At 39.7% G+C, this 16,243-nt stretch overlaps 1 protein-coding gene across 1 annotated transcript in view; it reads right to left on the minus strand.

Moving 5' to 3' along the window:
* WDR70 (WD repeat domain 70) overlaps positions 1–9,527 on the minus strand; it is a 137,758-nt gene extending 128,231 nt beyond the window's left edge. Inside the window, exons 1-5 of the mRNA XM_070935938.1 lie at positions 9,460–9,527; positions 9,314–9,376; positions 7,510–7,593; positions 6,622–6,733; positions 5,401–5,599 (exon numbers count right to left, since the gene is read on the minus strand). Coding sequence (XP_070792039.1) covers positions 5,401–5,599; positions 6,622–6,733; positions 7,510–7,593; positions 9,314–9,376; positions 9,460–9,484 — 483 coding nt within the window. The 5' untranslated portion in view covers positions 9,485–9,527. The remainder of the gene's footprint in view (positions 1–5,400; positions 5,600–6,621; positions 6,734–7,509; positions 7,594–9,313; positions 9,377–9,459) is intronic.
* Between the last annotated feature and the right edge of the window lie 6,716 nt (positions 9,528–16,243).

A 16,243-nucleotide genomic window follows, 5' to 3' on the forward strand; every position in this document is an offset into this window, starting at 1 on the left:
CTGCAAAAATTGTCCCCTTTTTAAAAAAGTTTCCTCTGATTTAGAGCCCCCAAATCGCCTCTTCATGCTTATATAAATCAGTTCATTCCTTCGTCTGTAAAACCAAAGTTTGTCAAGAGTTTGTGAAGAAAAGTTCAATTGTTTCTTTTCTATTAAATGTATAGATGCCACTGACAAGTCTCCTTCATCTTCTGAAACTTCGAAAGTCTGGTCATTTACTACTTTTTTCCAAACCAAGTCATAATTTTGAAGGATTCTATCAATTTTTCCGAAAAGAGCAGAGAGTAAGCTCGAAAATTCTTGAGAAAATTCTTCCACCCTCTCTGCTGCAATATCTCCTGAGTTGTCATCATGCTCCGTAGTTGTTTTGATTTCCTCAGTCATTTCTGTTGTTATCCCTTTAAGAATTGCTATTTGGTTACTTATAGCTGCAGTATGATTATTCATGGCTTCTTTTATAAATTCTGTAAGTTCTGCATCAAAATCCTTACAACTCTGTAAATCAGACAACTGTTTCGTTTCTGACACCTCCAAATAGCATCCAGCACTTTCAAGATCTCCTTTCTTAGAAGCCATTTTATTTTAAAGAAATTTTCTTTCTTCCCACAACCATAAAATCATAAAGTCAGAGCCATCCTTTTGAGCAGCATTCAGCAATTTCTTTATAAACAATCTTTTCCCAAACAGCTCTTCAAAATCTATTCCAGCAACTTAAAGCCAGTCTCTGAGCACGAGTCTATTAGCAAAAACTTTTTCTAACTTTCCCTTTTAAAATCGCAACAAAGAAACGCCATCTTAACTTCCAGCTCAGAAAATCCAATTAGAAACATTGTATCCCCGGAGTTAAGTGTTATACTTGCAAAAAGCTTGTCCTCCTGCTTCTGTTCCGCCTGCTTTTTTGAAATCATTTAATCTTCTGTTTGACAGCAGAAATTGGACGCAACACCTAGCTCTGTAAAAAAAAACAGAGTCCCCCCGGATCCGGAGCTTCAGTGGGCTGAACGGGGAGCTCTCACCCTCCTAACCCCTGGAATTAATCCAGGGGTTTTCGGGGAGCTCTACCCTCACCCACCTGCTCTCCTCCCCTTCTTTTCCCGAAGGGGAGATTTTCAAGCCGTTTGACAGCTGATTAACGCTGTCAGAACGGCTCAACGGAATCACGGGGGCGGCGGTCTAAAAAGACCGTCAATGGTGCTGTGGAGCCAACCCGGAAGTCTCCAAAGCAATATGATTTATGAAAGGATGTTAAAATGTTATTTTTGCCTGTGGTGCTTTTGTAGTTTTACTTAAAAACACAACCACCAGCAATATATTTCTCTATACATATCTTCGGTTTCCAAGGGAAAATATTTTCAAATATTTTCAAATGTTGCTCATCTGAAAAAGTCATGCGAATTGCCATTCCGAGCAATGAAAGCAGGAGAAAAAAAGCAACTTTACTTTTGTATAAGTAATGCACATTGAAATGTAAGTGAACAACTGCAAGCTAACAAAAATAATGAGAAACTGCCTGTGGTTTTATTTTTAAAACTTTTAGGAGAATTTTTAGTGGTATTGATGGAATAAATCTGACCTCATGTGGCCCAAAGCTAAAATTTTAGCTTAATAGGAGAGAAGATCCCACCTCCATACAGCTTCTGAACTTGGCTCCTAATTTTATTTAACTCCTATTAATCTTAATATTTTTATATTATTATATTTTTGCATATCGTCAGCTGCCCACAGCCACTTTGAATAGGGAGAAGGGCAGCATATAAATGTAATGAATAAGCAAAAAATGTTTGTTTATCTCCAGTTCTTTTTAGTCACTTCACTCATCTCTCTTCGTTCAATTGTTAAAAGCAGCCCATAAACATAACTGCCAAGAAAATATTATTGAATGCCTGGAAACAAACCAATGCTAGAAATCAGCATTACAGCAGACTGGAATGAATCTCGGGTATTAAACATACTATTTCATTCCATAACTCCTGTTCTCTGTCCAAACCACTGCAATACAATACAGTAGTTGTTAACCTTTATTGGCACAGCACAGAGCTGTGATCACTAGATGGGCCTCTGAGGAGAAAACTAAAACAAGTCTATCTAAAACCTGAAAATGGCACGTATCATTTGGAGAAGGATATCCTCTCGAATGAGAAACCACACATAAAATCTGCTCTGGGATGATCCCTCAAGAGAAATACATCTTCATTAGCCAAGAGAACCACTGGCCTCCTGAGGACAACAGAATATGTACCACAACCAGGTAATATTTCCAGTTCTTTGCTACTGAGGCGAAAGATGGAGTGAACAGGCATTCATGTTTGCAAAAAGACGTCCTTTCTTAAATTTGGACCATCTCAATGAGAGATTCATTGGCATAGATCAGTGTTCTCAACCTGTGGTCCGTGGACCCCCGGGGGGGCCACAATGTCATCACAGGGGGTCCATGATGGCTTGAAGAAATGTTATGATTTAAAGCATGAGTTAAGTCTTGGGGGGTCTGTGACCGTGGTCAGTGGCCACAAAAGGTATTTAAAGCGGGGCCGTGGTGAAGAAAAGATTGAGAACCACTGACATATCTAATTTGACCAGAGGCGCCTAAACCTTTGCATGCAGAGGTAGTCCTTGATCTATAACCATTCATTTAGCGGCTTTGAAATTATAACAGCACTGAAAAAAGTGACTTATCACCAGCCCTTGTGCTTACAACCATCAAAGCATCTCCATGGTCACGTGATTGTCTCCATGGTGACGTGATCACATAAACCGTCCCCCCCCCCCTTTACTAGAGGTTTAAACTAAACTCCCTACCTCTGCTTTCCAATCTCTATCCCTCTAAAATCATGATGGTGAACCTATACCATGTGTGCCCGAAGTGGCACATGGAGCCATGTCGCCTGGCACGCGCGGGGTCACCTGTTCCTCTTCTGGGTTTCTGGCGCGCATGCACATGCGATGATCAGCTGGCTTTTGCATTCAGCAGTGCTGGAAACTAGAAGAGCTGCTCTTCCGTTTTCCTGCATGAGCATGCACGCCGGCCAGCTGATCGTTGCGTGCGCATGTGCGCCAGAAACCCAGAAGATTAGCTGGCTGAACCCGGAGGTTCAGTAGATGAAACAGGAAGTTCATTTTCGGGTGTGTGCATGCGCCCTGGGCAGCTCCTCTTCCGGGTTGTAGCCCTGACAAGTGTGAGCGCATTCTCTTTTCGGCATTCGGTCCCGAAAAGGTTCGCCATCACTGCTCTAAAAGCAAGTCCCAGTTGGGTCTTAAAGGCAGACATTCGAAGAGCAAAGAGGTTCGCAAGGACCCAGCATCTATCCGTTTGCATGTGTTGTGCTCTAGCCTAAACTTTATGAGCTAAATTTTTTTCTGTAACTCCTCAAAGGCAAAAATCTGCAGAAAAATTCTTTGCTTCTTGCTTGCTTGTTTCCTTTCCTCTACACTTCAGCCTGGAGTCAAGTACATAGTTTGAGTCAAGATTTGAGTCAAGGCAAAGTTTTTAAGAGATAAAGATTGAAGGGCAGAGAAAGGGAGTTTCATTTTAAAACCTAATGGGGAGGGGGTGAGAAAGATCAAGAAGTCTATCCCCTCCCAGCTTTTTGTTGTTGTTGTTACTGAAGAAATCTGGCTTTCTGGGGAGGGAGGAGGTTAAAGCAAAGGAAAGGTTTTGAAACTGCAGCCTTAGAATCAGTGGTGGGTTCCTCCCGGTTCGGCCGAGCCAGTAGCGGTGACGATATGATGTCACCGAACCGGTTCTCTCCCCCGCCCTCCCACCCCCCACATTATTCTTACCTTTTATTTGGTCCCACCCCCAATCTATTGCTGCCTCCTGAGTCCCAGCTAATGACTAGAGGGAAAAAAACTGTTTAAACTCTTGCTGCGGGGCTTCAAAGGGCGTCCTACAGCTGATCAGTGTTAAAAGCAAACAAATGAGTCGGGTCGTAAGTGTGAAGACTGGTCATAAGTGCGAGGACCTTCCAGAAATGACTGACCAGCTAGCCACGCCCACCTAGTCACATGACCTCTAAGCCACACCCACAAAATAAGCCACGGCCCACAGAACTGGTAGTAAAAAAATTTAGAACCCACCCCTGCTTAGAATACAATGTCTGTCTATGGAGATTCTTAAGTCGTTCCGGTCATGGTTGTCCCAAAGATGCTTTTTCAAAAGAAAATTGGACTTCTCCCCCCCCCCTTTTTTTTTAGATGTTTCATTTCTCATCCAAGTAGCTTCTTCAGTTCTGACTGAATGGTGGATGATGGAAGGATCTCCATCTGTCACCATTCAGTCAGAACTGAAGAAGCTCCTTGAATGAGAAGTGAAATGTTTTCAAAGGGGGGTGGAGGGGGAACCAGTTGCCTTTTGAAAAAGCATATTTGGAACAATGCAGGGTCTGTTTTCCCAAAGCCTAGCAAGAGCTAGAAGGGGTTTGCAGTCTCCCGACAGCCAGCTTATTGGAGTAGAAAGTTCTAAAAGGCTAAGGAACCAGTTTTTTTTTGCCCCAGAAAAGCAGGGACTGTGTAGCCAAAAAGAATTTAAAACTTTTCAATGCTCTCAGTAATGAAACTGGGGATTAAAATACATTCAGCTTGCATACAACAGGTTCAGTTTCTTGTGTACTAGTACCATACATCTCAGATGCTGCTAGGACTTTTTTTTTTTTTTTGAGTCAGTTACCAGGATACCGGAACCCCATATTGTTGCTCCCATATAAGTCCTAGCAGCATCTTCTATATCCAGCAAAATAAAATTATTGCAAGTGAAGCCTTACTTCATACATTCATCTCAATTAATGAGAATGAAGATTTACTGTCCTAAATAAAATGTTACTGTAGGAGTCCTTGGTGCTCTGTGAACTTAGTTGGTTGCTTGCAGGTATTTCATTACCTAACTAGGTAACATTATCAGCTGCTCTTCATTTAAAAATAACCCACTCTCTTCTAACACTGATGATGTTGCCTAGTTTGGTAATGAAACATCTGCAAGAAAACAATCAAGCTCAGAGAGCACCAAGGAACCCACAGTTCAACCCTGAGCTACAAATATTCTCTTATATTGATAAAATGTTTTCTCTTTATATCTATGGTTACCTTCATAATTCTTAGGAACAAGAAAAAGTTATTGCCGCAAATTAGGTATCACGTTTGCCTTACGTGCAGGGCAGGGGTGGATTCTACTTACCTTTACTAGCAGTTCGGAATGGGATCACACGCTTCTGCGCATGCGCAGATTGCCAATGACGACATCCGGAGTGGTGGGCAGGGCCTCCTGTCGGTTTTACTACCGGTTCGTGCGAACCGGTCCGAACCGGGGGCAACTCACCACTGGTGCAGGGGGCATACCCATAATATTGACAGGATGAGGCAGAAGTTATGATTTATCATCATGCCTGAATTGAGAGAATAAATGCTAACCTCATCTTCTTCCTGGGCACTTTCATCATCATCATCGTCGTCGTCTTCGTCCTCCTCCTCCTCTTCGTTCTTGTAGCTGGGAGGAAGTGGTGGGCCAATCAGCTCCTCATCAGAGTCATCGACTGACTTTTCAGGGGGTAAGGGAGGACCAACCAATTCTTCATCCAGACTGTCCTCACTTTCGCTACTAGACATTTCTCTGAATGGAAGAATTACAAGAAACAAAATGGCTGATGCAGGTATCCTGACTACTTAATTGCTGAAGTCCCTAACCTGTCCCTTCTCTTTTTTTTGTCAATTGCTAAGTCATGTCCAACTCTTCATGACCCCATGGACTATAGCATGCTAGGCTCCCCTGTCCTCCACCATCTCCTGGAGTTGCCCAAATTCATGTTCATTGTGTCAGTGACATTATTTAACAACCTCATCCTCTGCTGTCCCATTTTCCTTTTGCCTTCTATCTTTCCCCACATCAGGGTCTTTTCCAGTGAGTCCTCTCATCTCATTAAGTAGCCAAAGCATCGGAGCTTCGGTTTCTCAAAGGGGCTAATGAAGAAAACATAGCCTGGAATGGGATTGGATAGCGTCTGTGCAAAAAATAAAGAGAATGGGCAAGAAAGATAGTCTAAGACAGGGGTGTCCGGTCCACGGGGTGCTTACATCTGGCCCAAGGGGCCGGCCTGGAAATAGCAAAGGACCGGCCTGCGGTACCTCTGGCAGACAAAATAGGGCATGGGGAGGGAGGCTGTGTGAGCCCACGCCCTGTTTGGGCTGGCAGGGTGCTGCAGGAGGCGTCTGTCCCATCTCCCTCCCCTCCCACTGGCCAGCCTGCAGAGGAGAGCTACAATGCTGATCTGGCCCTCAAAGAAATCCAGTTTGACACCTCTGGCCTAAGATTTGCCAGAGTACAGAGGGATGTGCAAACACAAATGGGCTAACCATGGTGCTTGTCAAGTAGTTAAATTTTTGGAAAAAATGAAATACCTGTTCTTGTGCAACACTTTACAATTCTGCAAAGAGAAAAACAATGATTCTCCTTGAGAACTTTGTGTTAACCTGCCCTCTGCTGGTCTCCCTAAGAAAAGAGGAATTGTCTCTAAAAGATGCTGAATGCAATTAGAGGAATGACTCCTCTTCTCTTTCAGTTTAGGGAGGGGGGGGAAACATTTATTTATAAAATGCACATGCTGCCAACACTTCAAAGATTTATAATATTTATACCTGGAAGATACTTTTTTTACTGGTTGTGATCCTGCACCCCCTGATGAATCGGCACTTCCTTGCTGGCCTGCAAATTCTTTTTCTTTCTCGGCTGTTTCTTTCTCACGTTCTTCTGAATAATAAAAGATTACCAAAAAGAAACATGGATTGATACAGTCACTGGGTCAAATATTATTGTATTACATGAACAAAGATGATGAACTCCTGGTTTTCATAGTAATACTGCCATCTACTGAAAAAACCTCAGTTACATCTCTGCAAAATCCTGCTTGGTTAATCATTCCAAATATATAAATTAAACAGATCGGCCCAGAGTTTTCAGAACTGAACTATCAGAAGACCAATTAAAAAAACCAAACATCTCAAATTATTTTTCTCCAGTCTTTCAAAAATTTGTAAATTTTAAATGTCCTGGTTGGGTAGTATTTTGGATTACTATTTTGGATAGTAAAACAAGCTAAAATGCACCCACCAATCTGAGTAAACCTTAGCCATGCACTGCTGTTTCTTAGTTGCTAAAACATTGCTGCAATTTTTATTTTATTGTCAGTACTTCCTTTGAGCCAGCGGAGTAGAATGGGACTTGAATCAAATAATTAATGCAATTATTTATATTTTTATCCTTTAAAAACTAGTTTGTCTTATATTACAGAATGAAAAAGAAACTGAAAGCTCCATCTAACATACTAGCAAGCTTTTCATAGACTATGGTTTTCATACAGTATGTATGCATATTTATTTTGATAACTCTTAACTTATTTTTTAACAATGTGGCAGTCCAGGAATGTTCCTGGTTCTCAGACTTCAGTTTAAATACAGGCAGGAAAATGTACATTTAATACTCAAAACAAAATAAAGTAAAATATTTCTTTGTACAGCATATCTCACCAAGAATTTTTCTACTTCGTTCTACAGCAGTTCTTCGGGTTTGTTCAAACATTGCAGTGAAGTCAAATGTTCGAGCTTTCTTTCCTAGATAGAAGAAACAAGAATCCAATTTCCAGAAAGCGATATTATATTAAAAGAAAACATCCCTAGGCAATCTCAAAATATAAATCAATCTATGAAACTCAGTGAGAACTGGTTGCCTTGCCAGGATGAATCCCACAGGCTTCCAGCAGACTACGCTGACTGAGAATTACAAACATTATAATTCAGCACACCTGGAGATTAAAGAATGCTCTAGTAAATAATATATTTTTTTACAACGCAATCTGTGAAAAAGTCACACAAGGTTAAGGGACTTACTATGGGTAAATATATTTAAGATTGCAACTTTTATTAGAACAGCCCTGCTATCACAAACTGAGAATCTGTTTCCTGCAATCAGACACTTCAAAGAGACTCAAGTATGGACTTTAAAATAATGCTTCCCAAAAAGTATATTCTTGCTTTGTTAATTATAGATGCAAAACAGAAACATACTGATCGATTAAAAACTCTTGCTATATTATTTCAAATGCTTGATATCTGCAAGCCTAAAATATTAAGATAGCAAATTAGGATGATCAGTTTTATTTCCGGAAACAAACCATCAGATGAGTGAGATCAGGCTCTCACTCAACAAGCTGAAGAAGCTTCTTGGAGGAGAAGCAAAACGTCTTCAAAGAAAAACAAGGAAGTCCAGTTGCTTCTTGAAAAAGCACCTTTGGGATATAGTAGCTTTTGCAAAAAGTCATGTTTTTTAAAAATCATTTTTAAACTTTGTGCAACACACAATATACTCACAATGCTGTTTTTTCTCTTGTTGTAAATTGCAATTTGTGTAAGTTAAGAACTAATTATATTGTGAAACTTTTCTTTGGAGAGGGAGTTTAGGGGGGAACTTTGTCCAGAATTTCTCTGAGACCTGAAAGTTAGGTTAAGAGTTTTTCCAAAGTTAAAAGGTTAAAGATAAGCTGCCCTAAACACTGGTTAATTTTATTGAAAGGGAATAGGGGAGTTAGCTTTTCATATTCTGCTGCTTTTTGTAGCAGATGATAGATAGATAGATAGATAGATAGATAGATAGATAGATAGATAGATACATATATAGATAGATATAGATAGATAGATAGATAGATAGATAGATAGATAGATAGATATGTGTGTGTACTAGAAGCAATACTAGAATAACAGAGAAGATCGATGCATTTGCAGTTGGAAATAGGAGTCCTCCAGAAGAGACATCCAGAAAACAGCAGATAAAAATACCCTCTAAAGAAAAATAAAATAAAATAAAAATCTCAGCAATAAAAAAGCCTCCAAAATTCAGTATTACTTTATTGCAGAGATACAGCTGCCAAGCTGAGAAGTCTGAAATGCAAGGTCTCGGGTTGATACTGAACTACAATTCACAATATTCTTCAGCTGTAGATTGCCAAAATTTGGGATTCAACAACATCTGGAAACCCCTCTCCTCTCCATCTCATGAACCCCTGGGCTCCAGAAGCCCTTGAGCATCACCAGGTGTTGCTGTTTCGGAGTGGGTGGGTGGGTGGGGGGAATCGACGGGGCCAGATTAAAAACAAATCTTGCCCCTCCAACTTTCAGCAAGGTAAGCAAGGGTGTCCAGGATTTGCAGGATAACCCCCCTCCCCAGAGCCCTGTCCCTCCGGATGGGAGCCCCGATTCACGTAGAGATCTGCACGAAGTTTTGCATCCCATTCCACCCCTCTCCTTCTCGTCCCTCCACGGTTCTCCTCCAACCTACCGAAGCCCGAGAAACCCATCGTAGCCGCCAGCTCCGGATCCGGTCCTGCCACCTGCTCGGCCTCTGAAAGGAGACAGAAACATTCAGCGCCCTTTCCTGCGAGCCTTTGCGGAGGACGGAAGAGAAGCAACCCGCCCGCCACTCACCGTTCTCCATCTCGGGCTGCTGCATCCCAAACGCAGGTTAAAACTCTGCCGGAGCCACCATAGAAAACTACAGGGAGGAAGCGGCACTTTGGAAGAAGAAGGGGGCGTACCCTTGCTTGGGAGCGTACAGAGGCCCCTAGTGGCCGGCGGGGGAAATGACCAGAGAGAGCGAGTTCAATTCAATTCAATTCAGTTTATGCAATACAATACAATACAATACAATACAATACAATACAATACAATACAATGCAAGGCAAGGCAAGGCAAGGCAAGGCAAGGCAAGGCAAGGCAACGCAACGCAACGCAACGCAACGCAACGCAACGCAACGCAACACAATACTTTATTGGCCAAGTGTGATTGGACACACAAGGAATTTGTCTTTGGTGCATATGCTCTCAGTGTACATAAAAAGAAAATATACATTCGTTAAGAATCTTAAGGTACAACACTTAATCATAGTCATAGGGTACAAATAAGCAATCGAATCATACTAGGAAGCAATCAATATAAATCGTAAGGATACAGCAATAAGTTACAGTCATGCAGTCATAAGTGGGAGGAGATGGGTGATGGGAATGATGAGAAGATTAATAGTAATCGTAATGCAGACTTAGTGAATAGTTTGACAGTGTTGAGGGAATTATTTGTTTAGCAGAGTGATGGCATTTTTACAGTCATAGACCAGAGGGAGGGAGGGGGGAGAGAGAGAGAGGGAGTGAGAGAGAGAGAGAAGGAGAGGGAGGTAGCGATTAAGGCACTAGGCTAGAAGCCTAGGCTTGAAGGAAACTGTAGGGATAAATCCAAGTAGTCGCCAGGATTTTTTTTAAAAGTGTCTGTGCAATGGAACTCCTGAAAGGCCAGTTTAAGGAAATTATCATATAAAAATATGTCTATGTGATCACAGGGAGTCAACAATAATTTGATGGCATATAATCAATCAAACATAGACTGTGAACAAATTTGTGTATGAACTTAACACTGATTTCAGCACTAGAGTCAAAACAAAGATGGTCTGTGCCACCCTATAGACTTAACCAGATAGTCAGCCTGGTGTAAGAAGCTGTGAATTCTAATCTTATTTTACTTGGGTGATCCTGGAAAGGTCATTCTTTCTCAGCTCTATGAAGGAGACAATGGCAAATCACTTCTGAAATCTTACCAAAGAAAATGCTGGGAAGGAGTCAACTCTGTTCATCGGAGTCAATTCTGCCTTGAAGGCATATACCCACACAGAGACAGAGAAATGTCTATTTTGTCCTGAAGAGCAGGGGTCTCCAATCTTGGCAACTTTAAGGCTGGTGGACTTCAACTCCCAGAATTCCCTAGCCAGCTGACTGAGGAATTCTGGGAATTGAAGTCCACCAGGCTTAAAGTTGCCAAGGTTGGAGACCCCTGCTGTACAGTAAGTAGGATTAGACTGCAGCACAATGTTGCAGGCCTTGGTCAAGTCTCATTTGTAGTTTCTTGAACATGGCTCAAGGTTTTCTTGGTCAGACAGTAAATGGCCATGATTTTCTTCTGGGATGTTTTGTGGACTTCCCAGCTTATTCTGTACTTTCGGGATGTCATGATGGTCACCCATTCAAGTACTAATCAGATCCAGCCAGGCTTAGTTTCTTCAGCCAGCCAAGGTCAGGTCAAGATGGTGCTGCACCTGTGGAGATTCTGCAGAATGATGCACACTGAATGCAGAGAGGTATGCGTGTGGGTACAAATTACTCAAATTTATATAGCCACCCATCTCACATACATGGCTTATAAGTGAGACCTGCCAGATATAGGAGGATAACTATGCCAACTAATTTGGCATGTTGAAATCAATGCATTCTTTTGAATAAAATACTCTCAGTAACAAAAATGCCATGTAGGTTAAACCAGCATTTCCCAAATCCCACTCCACTTCGTTGCTGAAAATAGAGAAAAGGGTGCTTTTACTCCAAGTTTAAAATTTATTTATTTATTTCCTACAACCTCTTTGGCTGAAGAAAAAAATGCTTATAAAAGTAAAAAAAAAAGTCTCTGATGATCGCGCTGCTCAGCTGGGCAGGGGGTGGGCGCAGGGATTTTTGCTACCGGTTCTCCAAACCACCCGCCGCCATTGCTACCAGATCAGGCAATCTGGGAGCATTTCACCCCTCATAGATGTGACCGGCAAGAGACGGTCCTTCAGATAACCTGGTCCCAAGCTATGTGTTACATTTGGAAGCATGCTCACTAGAGGAGGGCAAGAGTACAGGTAGTCCTTGACTTATGACCACAATTGAGGCCAAGATTTCTGTTGCTCAGTGAGACATTCGTTAAGTGAGTTTTACGACATTTCTTGCCACAGTTGTTAAGTGAATCACTGCAGTTGATAAGTTGTTAAGTTGGCTTCCCCATTGATTTTGCTTGTTGGAAGGTCTCAAAAGGTGATCACATGACCCCAGGACAGTGCAACCGTGATAAATGTGAGTCAGTTGCCAAGTGTCTGAATTTTGATCACATGACCATGGGGATGTTGCAACGGTTGTAACTGTGAAAAATGGTCATAAGTCACATTTTTCAGTGCCATTGTAACCTTGAACAGTCACTAAACCCTCTGTTGTAAGTCTATATCTCTATATCTATATTTGGAGATATAGATCATGTTGCAATATTTTCAGGATCAGACTCAATAAAGATAATAGAAGTTAGAGATTTAAATATATTTCTCTTTAATCATAATAGGCATTCTATATTCGCTGAATATTCAAGATAGAAGCAAGTAAAATGGGGAGGATGGCTCCTTATATATACAAGGAGTGGAGCCAGGAATGGGAGTGGTAAATTATGAATACATTAAAGTCCAAAGAATAAGTTAACCCCTGATGTTCCATATATACATTATTTACACATTAGAGAATAAGGCATTTACATCTGACAAATCCCCCTCTAAATGCCGGTTCGTTATACAACACCAGTTACATTCAGATTCAGGACAATATAATACATATAATTTAGAAGTCAAATATTTGTGTTGTTTAGAAGGTAAGGGTTTTGTTAATATGTCAGCTAATTGTTCAGAAGTATCACAATGTATTGCTTTGATGAATCCGTCTTGAGATAGTTGTCTCACGTGCTTAAATTTTATATCAATATGCCTGGACCTTTGTCCAATTGCATCGGATCTAGATATTTCAATGGCCGCTTTATTGTCTTCATGCATAATAAATGGTAAAGTAGGTTTCTTCCAAACATCTGTGATCAAATCATTGAACCATACAAGGTTATTTGCAGCTTTAGACAAGCAAACATATTCCGCTTCTGTGGTAGAAGTGGCTACCAGTTCTTGTTTACCAGTATACCAGTAAACTGGACAATCGTTCAATAGAAAAACATAACCAGAGGTACTCTTTCTGCATGATGTATCACCAGCCCAATCTGCATCAGCATAACAAGTAATTTTTGGTTCTTTGTCATTATTGGGTTCCAATATTAAACAAAAATCTAATGTACTTTTCAGATATCTTAAAATTCTTTTGACAGCTTCCCAATGATACAAGGTTGGTCTGCTAACATATCTTGACAATAAATTGAGAGGTAATGCAATATCTGGCCTAGTCCAATTAGATATATAAAGGAGTGAACCTATAACTGATCTGTAAAATGTGTTGTCTTTAAACTCAGGGGAAGATTCATCAATGTTTCTGAGAAAATCAGTTTGCATAGGTGTGTCACATGTTTTGGCATTATTTAAGTTACATTTGTTTAGGAGTTCAATGATTTTATCTTTCTGAGTAAGTTTGAATCCCCTTTTTGTTTTGTTAATTTGTACACCAAGGTATTTGTTCACTCTACCTAGTGATTTTAATGAGAAGTGTTCGTTTAACTTATTTACAAAGATTTCCCTGCTCTCTTTATGCTTTCCAATATATAAAATATCATCAACATAAATTAATACAAATTCAATATGATCATTACTCTTTTTTACAAAGAAACAGTTATCAGCAGTGGTGGCGTTGAAATCCATGGTCTTAAGTACTTTTACCAAACAATCGTACCATCTTTTGCCAGATTGCTTCAATCCGTACAGACTCTTATTTAATAACCAAATTTCGTTCTTATTAGTGTATTGACTGTGTGGTGCTCTTACATATATTTCCTTATCTAATTTCGCGTGTAAGTATGCAGTCTGTATGTCATATTGAAACACGTCCAGATTGAGTGCAGATGCTACTACAAGAGCTGTTTTGACACTCTCTGTTCTCACTGTTGGTGAATATGTGTCAGTATAGTCTTCTGGATATTTTTGTGCATAACCTTGTGCAACTAGTCTGGCCTTGTATAAGGTATTACCTCCTTCTAAATTCTTAATTTTATAAATCCACCTGGTACCTATAATTGTTTTATCCTTAGGTGCGATCGCAGGTGTGAATACATTTAATCCTTGTAAACTTTCCATCTCTTTTTCCATAGCTAGTTCCCATTTTTCTCTTTCTTCACGGGGAAGTTTCAATACTTCCTCATATGTATTAGGTGTTATTCGTTCTTCATCCATATGCATTATGTAATCTTTGTATTTATTTGGTATTTGGTTTCTATTGTTTCTAATATTTCTTTCAGGTTTGCTATGGTTGTCATGCAAATATCTAGCTTCCTTTTTTGTTAATGTGTCTGTCTTTATTTTATGCTGACTATTTGTCCAAGTTTTGGTTTTGTTCTTACTTTTGTTAATACTTTGATTTTCTGTTGTTCCTTCCTCGCAAGATATATTATCTTTGCTTTTATTAGGAAATATTTCATTAAGGTGCAATTTAGACCAATTGGCCTGCTCATGGAACACAGCTGTTCTGGATACTATAAATTTGTTATTATTATCAATGAATCTGTACCCTTTGGTTCCAGTTTCGTATCCCATGAATCTTAATCTCCTGGATACGTTTTCTCCCTTTCTCCTCAATTGTTTAGGTATGTGTACGTCTGCAGTAACTCCAAATATGTGCATGTGTGCTAATTTGGGTTTTCTATTGTACATCACCTCATATGGTGTCTTATTCACAATACTGGACCATGTCCTATTTTGAGTGTAATTTGAATAATGTAAGGCTTCTGACCAAAATTGTTTGCCTAAACCAGCATCCTCTAATGTGCATCTAATCATGGTTTGTAGTGTGGAATTCTTTCTCTCTGCAATCCCATTTTGAAATGCAGAAAATGGATTGGACGTGAAATGTAGCATCCCTCTATCCTTTAACCATTGGGAGAATTCTTTAGACATGAATTCACATCCCCTATCTGTCATAATTTGTTTTATTTTGATATTATGTTGTGTTTCTATGCGTTTGTAGAATTCCTTAAATTTCTGAAAGGTTTCATCCTTGTGCTTTAATGTGTAAACAAAACCATAGCGACTGTAATCATCCACTATTGTTAGGAAGTAACGTTTTCTATAGGTAATTGATGGAGTTAATGGACCAACTAAGTCCATATGTACCAAATCAAAAATATTGTTGGTTGATCTGTTAGATTTTTTTGGTCTGGGACTGGTTTTTAGTTTGGTGGATTTACATACTGAGCATTCCAAATAATTTTCACAATTTTTTATTTTGACACCTTCTGCGTGTTCAGTCATTTTTTGTACTACAGGAAAGCTTGCATGTCCTAACTTCCTATGTAAGATGTGAGCACACTCATCATGAATTGGTTTACCTATTTTTGGTTTCTTCTCATTGTGTGCATTTTTGTTATCATGAGTTATTTTACACTCATCATTGTCACTGTTACTGACATTTTCATCATCTGCTTCAATACAATCTTCCATATTTGAATCAATGTTATGTAACCATCTTTCTTTGGTTATCAGATAGGGTAGACCCCCTTTTATCATCACAGTGCCTACATTTGTTTTGTTCTTTTCTATAGTTGCTTTCCCCTTTGAGAAAACTATATTGATGTCAGATTCTCTGCTTAGTTTTATAGCACTCAGTATGTTGTGAGGTATTTCTGGGATTAATAATACCCCCTCTATTTTCCCTAAACCAGGCAAGGTCACATTTCCTCTGCCTAATACTTGAACCTTTTCTTGATTAGCTACCTTTATCACAAACTTATCTTCTGTAAATGAAGATAATATACTTTTGTTGTTAGTGGTGTGATTTGTTGCACCAGAATCAATAAGCCAATTATTGTTCTCATCTTGTTGTGTTCTGATGCTGTCTTGTTTATTTAGCCCATTTAGTGACCCAGATTTTCTCTCTTTTGAATTTTCTCTACCCCCTCTACTTTCTCTGTAATTTGGTGGACTTCTATATTTGTGTCTATCTGTGGAAGATTGTCTGTAATTGTATTTGCTCCTATATTCTGGCCTATGTCTCTCCCTTGGGACTTTGGGACAGTCTCTTCTACTGTGTTCCCTGGATCCACAATTGTGGCATCTAAAGGCCTCATTATATTTATCTTGAAAGACTACTTTCCTAAAAGATTTGTGTTCTGTTTGGTTACTGGAACGATTTTTTCTTGAATTGTCTTCTGCTATCAATTTATTAGATAGACTTTCTATTGATAAATATCCCAAATTAATGGTATCTAAGTGTGACATAAAGCTATCCCATGATGGATCAAGTGAATTGATAATAACACTTTTCATTGTTTGATCTGAAATCACTTCCCCCCTCAATTGCAACTCAGCTCTTATTTTGTTTAGATTTATCAAATGCTCACTTATAGAAACCCCTGGTTTCACTCTAGAAGAAAAGAAATCCTTAGACATTCTTGTGGTTGTGGCTACGCTATCGCTGTGAAATAGATTAAACATGCATTGAATTA

The sequence above is a fragment of the Pituophis catenifer genome, unplaced genomic scaffold (genome assembly GCF_029215685.1).
Source record: "Pituophis catenifer annectens isolate HBS135680 unplaced genomic scaffold, rPitCat1.0.hap2 SCAF_2, whole genome shotgun sequence".
NCBI lineage: Eukaryota > Metazoa > Chordata > Lepidosauria > Squamata > Colubridae > Pituophis > Pituophis catenifer.